General features: G+C 39.9%; 2 protein-coding genes across 3 annotated transcripts in view; both read right to left on the minus strand.

The window, feature by feature from the left end:
• The window catches only part of HORMAD2 (HORMA domain containing 2), a 91,402-nt gene that overhangs the window by 41,277 nt on the left and 41,930 nt on the right, over nt 1–8,195 (minus strand). The gene's annotated exons all lie outside the window — the stretch shown is intronic.
• On the minus strand, nt 4,801–6,851 carry LOC102978005 (serine/threonine-protein kinase PAK 1-like). The gene is given in 3 exon segments (XM_055080538.1): nt 4,801–6,297; nt 6,299–6,602; nt 6,604–6,851. Coding segments are annotated over 3 exon segments (1,632 nt in total). The 3' UTR covers nt 4,801–5,217.

An 8,195-nucleotide genomic window follows, 5' to 3' on the forward strand; every position in this document is an offset into this window, starting at 1 on the left:
GTCTGGAGCCTGTGCTCTGCGACGGGAGAGGCCACAACAGTGAGAGGCCCGCGTACCACAAAAAAAAAAAAAAAAAAAAAAAAAGGAATAACAGAGCCTGAATGACAGTATGTCTATTGATAACACTGTTGAGACCTGCTGCTCAGGAAAAAAAAAATTCCTTTCAAAATATTATTGCTCATTGACAATGTACCTGGTCACTCAAGAGCTCTGACGGAGATGTACAATGAGATTAATGTTGTTTTCATGCCTGCTAATACAACATCCATTCTGCAGCCCACAAATCAAGGACTAATTTTGACTTTCAAGTCTTATTATTTAAGAAATAAATTTCACTACAACAAAGGAAGCAAGAAAATATACAGTGGAGAAAAGACAGTCTCTTCAATAAGTGGTACTGGGAAAACTGGGCGGCTACATGTAAAAGAATGAAATTAGAACATTCTCTAACACCATCTACAAAAGTAAACTCAAAATGGATTAAAGACCTAAATGTAAGACTGGATACTATAAAACTCCTAGAGGAAAACAAAGACAGAACACTCTTTGACATAAATCACAGCAATAATTTTTTGGATCCGTCTCCTAAAAGTAAAGGAAATAAAAGCAAAAATAAACAAATGAGGGCTAATTAAATTTAAAAGCTTTTGCACAGCAAAGGAAACCATCGACAAAATGAAAAGACAGCCTACGGAATGGGAGAAAATATTTGCAAATGACATGACCGACAAGGGATTAATATCCAACATATATAAACAGCTTATATAACTCAACATCAAAAAAACCAAACAACCCGATTAAAAAATGGGCAGAAGAAATAGACATTTTTCCAAAGAGGAAATGCAGATGACCAACAGGCACATGAAAAGATGCTCATCAGGGAAATGCAAATCAAAACCACAATGAGATATCACCTTAGACCTGTTAGAAGAGACTCCTGGAGAAATTCAATAATATGTATTTAATGTATTGTTCAATCTATAACATAAGGAAGTGTAATATATGTGCCAATATGAGCACAAAGGACTCGAGTGGGAACAAAGCTGCTTTGGACTAAGAAAATGACTACAGATGGCAGAGTAATAATTATGACAATGTATTCCTGGGTGTGCAACATTATAGGTGTAATATTAATAGCAATAATACCACAGTAAAGGGGGAAAGGGAATAGAGCTATATAGGAGTAACACTGCTAAATCTCCCTGGAATTAAATTAGCATAAACCTGAAGCTAATTCTGATGAGTTAAGATGTATATGATAGAGTAACCAATTAAAAAACAAAAAATTTAGTGAAAAAATGTTTAATTTTAAATGCTTCATTAAAAATATTCACTCAATACAAAAGAAAGCAGTAAAGGAGACTAGAGGAACAAAAAAGACAAACACATAGAAAATGAAAAGTAAAATGGTAGTCATAAATCCTACTTTATCAATAATAACATTAGGGACTTCCCTGGCAGTCCAGTGGTTGAGGCTTCGCCTTCCAGTGTAGGGGGTGCAGGTTCGATCCCTGGTCGGGGAGCTGGGATCCCGCATGCCTCACAGCCAAAAAACCAAGACGTAAAACAGAAGCAATATTGTAATGAATTCAATAAAGACTTTAAAATAATAATAATAATAACATTAGTGTGACTGGATTAAACAATCCCATCAAAAGGCAGCGATTGTTACTGGAGATAATGAGGGACATTTTATGATGATAAAAGGGCCAATCCATCAAGAAGATAAAATAATTATAAACATATGTACATATATACACACCTAACAATAGAACACAAAATTACATGAAGCAAAAACTGACAGAAGTGAAGGGAGAAACAGGCAATTCAACAATAACAGTTGGGGACTTCAATACCCCAATTTTAGTAATGAGTAGAACAGCTAGACAGAAGATTAATAAGGAAATAAAAGGACTGAAAAATAGTGTAAACCAACTAGACCTAACAGACATCTATAAAACACTATATCCAATAACAGCAGAATATACATTCTTCCCAAGTGCATGTGGAACATTCCCCAGCAAAAACCATATGTTAAATCATAAAACAAATCTCAAATAAATTTAAAAGGATAAAAATAATTAAAAGTATGTTCTCTGACTACAGTGGAATAAAGTTAGAAATCAAGAACAGAATAAAATTGAGGAAACACACAAATACATGAAAATTAAACACCACACTCCTAAATAACCAATGTGTCAAAAAAGAAAACAAAAGAGAAGTCAGAAAATCATTTCAGATGAATAAAAAAGAAGATACAACAGAACAAAACATAACACTGCTAAAACAGCAGTGCTTAGAGGGAATTTAATAGGTGTAAATGCCTATATTAAGAAAGAAGAAAGATCTCAAAGAACCTAAACTTCCCCCTTAAGACGATGGAAAAGTGCAAAATAAATCTAAAACAAGCAGAATAAAGGTAATAAAGACTGTTGGAAATTTATGAAATGGAGAATACAAAAAACAAAAGAGAAAACTGATGAATCCATAAGGTGGTTCTTTGAAAGATCAACAGAATTGACAAACCTGTAGCCAAGAAAACAAGAGAGAAGACTCACATTACTAGAATCAGAAATAAAACAGCAGGGCTTCGCTGGTGGCACAGTGGTTAAGAATCCGCCTGCCAATGCAGGAAAGAGACCGTCTTTTCTCCATTGTATATTCTTGCTTCCTTTGTCACAGATTAATTGACCAAAGGTGCATGGTGTAAATGTCTTTTATAAGGTTGAGGAAGTTCCCTTCCATTCCTTGTCTTCTAGAAGTTTCTTTTTAAAAAATTACAAATGTTGATTTCATCAAACACTTTTTCTGCATCTATAAAGATGATCATGTGGTTTTTCTCCTTTATTCTGTTAATATGGTGAGTTACATCGATTGATTTTAAAATCTTAAACCAATCTTGCATTTGTGGGATAAACCCCATATAGTCATGATGCATTTTTCTTTCTATATATTGCTGAATTTGATTTGCTAATATTTTGTTAAAGACACTTGCATCTATAGTCAGTCATGAGAGCTACTGGTATTGTTTGGTTCAGAGTTTTCTTTTCTTATAATGTATTTGTCTGGTTTTAGAATCAGATAATGCCGGCTTCATAAAATGAGTTGTGAAGTCTTCAATATTTTCTTAAAGAGTTTGTTTAAGATCAGCATTATTTCTTTAATTGTTTGAAAGAATTCACCAGTGAAACCATCTAAACTGGAGTTTCCTTTATGTGAAGGGTTTTAGTTACAAATTCAACTCCTTTATACAATATAAGATTATTAAGTTTATCTATTTCTATATGTGTCAGTTTGGTAATCTGTGTCTTTCAAGGAATGTGACTATTTCACCTAAGTTGTCCAATTTATCAGAATACAGTTTTTACAATATTTCTTTATTTTGCTTTTGATATCCGTGAGATTTGTAGAAATATTGATCTCTCATGCCTGTTATTGGAAATTTGTGTCTTCTCTATTTTTTAATCAGTTTAGCTTATTGGTTTATCAATTTTATTGATATTTTCAAAATTTTCCAAATTTTTATATATTTCCCAGATATATTGTTATTGATTTCTAATACAGGCATACCTCATTTTATTGTGCTTTGCAAATATTACGTTTTTTACAAATTGAAGGTTTGTGGCAATGCTGTGTGGAGCAAGTCTGTCAGTGCCATTTTTCTAACAGCATTTGCTCACTTCATGTCTCTGTGTCACATTTTGATAATTCTCAAAATATTTCAAATTTTTTCATTATTATTATATTTGTTATGGTGATCTGTTATCAGTGATCTTTTTTTTTTAGAATATTTTAATCTCCTTTTATTGAAGGAAATAAAACTTGTGCTGCAGAGGCAGTAGTACCTCAGACCACAATGAAGAGTAGCCTCCTGCTCGCCGCAACTACAGAAAGCCCACACGCAGCCAAAAATAAATAAATAAATTTGGGCTTCCCTGGTGGCGCAGTGGTTGAGAGTCCGCCTGCCGATTTTTTTTTAGAATATTTTAATCTCCTTTTATTGAAGGAAATAAAACTTGTGCTGCAGAGGCAGTAGTACCTCAGAGCATGACAAGGTAGCCATTGGGGCTGACATGACAAGCCATAATGCTGGCCAGGGGTCCTACCATAATGGGAGGACCAAAACCACAAAGATAGCAGGAGGTAGCAAACATCCCCAACACCCAGTGCAGGCATTTCCATTTGCAGAGAGCTTGGCCATGCATTGTAAAAACAGGGTCCCCTCACAGCTGGCAGACTATCATCTCAGGCCAACAAATCCATCCAAAACACGTAGTCTCAGATTTGGAGATCGTTCCCTTTGACCCAAAGATTCAGGCCATCAGAAGATCTGAGTTAATCTTTTAGCTCCTTATTGCTGATGGAAAAAGAGGCTGAGTTCTTGAAACATCACATAGGTATAGCTGGACAGGTGCTGATGCCCAGCCATGTTCTATAAGGAACTAAATTTTTTTTCCTGACTTTTCACACTGCTCTCACCCAGCATGTGCCCTAGGAAACCTCTCAATGTTCTAAACAAGGACAGAATGAGGGCAGCAGCCTAGGGGGATTTAGGGAGTCAAAAGCTGCTACATAGCCAAGACCATTTCACAAGAAATAGCGTGGGGAACACTATTGGGTCACGATCCTCCCAAACAGCTGCTAGAAGCATACACAAAGAAAAATGTGATAGCTCTCCCTTCCATATCAGGATCAGCTGTGCCAAAGTCATGGTCCAGAAAAAAGAGCCATTTCATGTCCTGGAAGAATATCAACCCCCTTGGCATTCCTCAAGCTATTCCAATTTTCAAGTACAACAGTGTGTTTGGGCAGTTTTGAAATAGAAAAGCAACCACTAAAGAAAAATCTCAACCGACTGCAAATTGATAATGTTATAAAGCCAAAAATTTATACAGTCAAGAACTGATTGGTGGGGGAAGGATTTTGCTATGTAGAAATAGGAGTCCAAGGGTTTATTCATATAAGCCCTTGATCATAAACCACCCTCACATCCACAGATTGGGAGCAAATTCCTTATTTTAAAATGGCCATCATCCGATTAGTCAACTGCAGTTCTCCTCAATGCTGGGCACATGGTTTTCAAGGATCAAAGTCTTGAGAGCACTAGATCAGGAAAGGGGAGGAGCAAGACAAGGAAGAGCATCAGGGGCTGGAATTTCCGAAATGAGCATTTATTTCACAGAAGGCTTGGCACAATGAGGCTGGGGTGACGTGGTTTTAGTGATTGTTCTTGGTTGCCTCCTTTGCTGCAGCAATCAGTGGAGTGAGGCTGGAGAGGGGCTTGGCAATCTTCAGGAACTGATGCTGCAACAGCTCTTTAGCTGAACCTCTCTTCTCCACATCCATTTCAAAACAGCGGTTCAGAAAGTCTCGGAAGATAGCTGACAGCTTCTCTGGGTTCTGAAGCTCCGGGGTCCCATTGGTGGCGATGAGGTACAAGGCTCTCAGAGGATTTTCATTAAGGTATGGGGGCTCCCCTTCAATCATTTCGTTGGCCATGATGCCCAGGGACCAAATGTCAACCTTAGGCCCATAGGCCTTCCGTGTCACAACTTCTGGTGCCATCCAGTACGGTGTTCCCACCATAGTGCTCCGTTTGCTCTGCTCTGGGGTGATCTGGGCACAGAATCAAAAATCAGTTAGCTTGACAGAGCCATCCATTCCCAACCGGATGTTGTCACTTTTGATGTCTCTATGAATAACTTGGCTCGAATGCAGAAACTCCAAAGCCTGCAGGCACTCACGGCACACAGCTGCAATCTGGCCTTCATCCATGCAGGTTTCTGTTACCACGTCTGTCAAAGAACCTCCAGCCAAATATTCCATGACAACCCATAGCTCATCTCCCACGAGGTAACTGTCCAAGTAGTTCACAATATTTGGGTTCTTGTTTTCCCTCATGACCAGGATCTCATTAATAATCAGCTGTTTCTTCGGCTGCTGCTGAAGGTTCATCTGCTTAATGGCCACCTCCTGTCCTGTGGCCACATCCATTGCAGTGTACACAGTGCCTGAAGCACCTTGTCCAATCTTCTCAAACCGTGTGTATTTCTTCTTAGGATCGCCCACACTCACTATGCTCCGTAATTTCTCCAAGATCTCCTCATCAGACATTTTAGGCTTCTTCTTCTGCTTCTCAGTATTCCGGGTCAGAGCATCTGGCGGAGTGGTATTATTCTCAGTAGGTGAAATGGGAGATGTAGCCACATCCCGAGTTGGAGTAATAGGAAGTGGTTCAATCACGGACAGTGTGTATACAGATTTTGTGTGCTCTGGGCATGGAGCAATCACCGGAGGTAGGGGTAGCATCATCATCATCATCTTCATCTTCTGAAACTGGTAGCACTGCAGGGGTCTCGGATACCGTCTTCAAGTTCAAAGTGTTAGAAGAATTATAATACTCAGCTGATTTATCTGTAAAGCTCATGTACTTCTGGCTATTGGAGGTCTTCTTCGAGTTATAAAATTCTAATACATCCAGGACAGCCTGCGGATTTTTCTTCTGCTCTGACTTAGTGATTTTTGATGTCTGAAGCAAGCAGGCCCACTGCTCTGGCATCCCTGTAAACTCACCTGTGACAGCATCAAAACCAACGTGAATCGTGCTCAAAATCTGAAGGAAGAGAAATCTCTGGCCGTTCCTTCTCCTTCTTTTTATTTGTTTTATCACCAGGTAAGATGGCTCGGTAAAATCGGTCCTTCTTTTTCTTCTCCTCTGGGTTTGCAGGCAGAGGTTTGGAACCGTAGTTTAGGGTTCCAGGATCTTTGCTGCCAGCTCCAATCATAGTGCTGGTATTTCTCATCGGAGGGGCTGGGGGTTTGTCTTGAATATCTAGGCCGTTATTCGACATTGTCACCACCAGCAGCAGCTACTGGTGGCGGGAGATGGCCCCCGCATCTCTGCCAATGGTTTCTGTAGCAGAGCCGCACCTCCCTCACACCTGGCGGGCCGCGGAACACCCTGGGCTCCACCCAGGTGGCTCTACTTGGCTGGGGCCGGGCTCCCAGCAGCTTGGCCGCCCCAACTCTGGCTCCAGGGCGCAGCACGCTCCCGCCCTCGCCTATCAGTGATCTTTTGATTGTTACCATTGTAACTCTTTTGGGGCACCATGAACTGCACTCATATAAGACAATGAACTTAATCAATAAATGTTTTGTGAGTTCTGACTGCGCCACCGCCTGGTCGTTTCCCATCTCTCTCCCTCTCCTCAGGACTCTCTATTCCCTAAACACAACAATATTGAAATTAGGCCAATTAATAACCCTACAATGGACTCTAAGTGTTCAAGTGAGAGGAAGAGTTGAATGTCTTTCACTTTAAATAAAAAAGTTTGTGTTTTTTTTAAGATTAAATAAAGGAAGGCATGTCAAAAGCCATACTAGGCCCAAAGCTAGGCCTCTTCTGTCGTCAAACAGTTAGCCAAGCTGTGAGAGCAAAGGAAAAATTTTTGAAGGAAATAAAAAATGCTACTCCAATGAACACATGAATGATAAGAAAGCAAAACAGTCTTGCTGATATAGAGAAAGTTTTAGTGGTCTGGGTAGAAGATCAAACCAGCCACAGCATTGCCTTAAACCAAAGCCTAATCCAGAGCAAGGTCCTAATTCTCTTCAATTTTATGAAGGCTTAGAGAGGTGAAGAAGCTGCAGAAGAAAAGTTTGAGGCTAGCAGAGGTTGGTTCATGACGTTTAAGGAAAGAAGCCATGTCCATAACATGAAAGTGGATAAAGCAGCAAGTTCTGATGTAGAAGCTGCATCAAGTTATCCAGAAGTTCTAGCTAAGATAATTAATGAAGGTAGCTACACTAAATAACAGATTTTCAGTGTAAATGAAACAGCCTTATATTGGAAGAAGATGCCATCTAGGAGTTTCATAGCTACAGAGGAAACACCAATGCCTGACTTCAAAGCTTCAAAGGACAGGCTGACTCTCTCGTTAGGGGCCAATACTGCTGGTGACTTGAAGTTGAAGCCAGTGTTTACTTACCATTCTGAAAATCCTGGGGCCCTTAAGAATTATTCTAAATCTACTCTGCCTGTGCTCTATAAATGGAATAACAGGGCTTCCCTGGTGGCGCAGTGGTTGAGAGTCTGCCTGCCGATGCAGGGGACGCGGGTTCGTGCCCCGGTCCGGGAAGATCCCACATGCCGTGGAGCGGCTGGGCCCGTGAGCCATGGCCGCTGAGCCTGTGCG

Source organism: Physeter macrocephalus, chromosome 19 (genome assembly GCF_002837175.3).
Source record: "Physeter macrocephalus isolate SW-GA chromosome 19, ASM283717v5, whole genome shotgun sequence".
NCBI lineage: Eukaryota > Metazoa > Chordata > Mammalia > Artiodactyla > Physeteridae > Physeter > Physeter macrocephalus.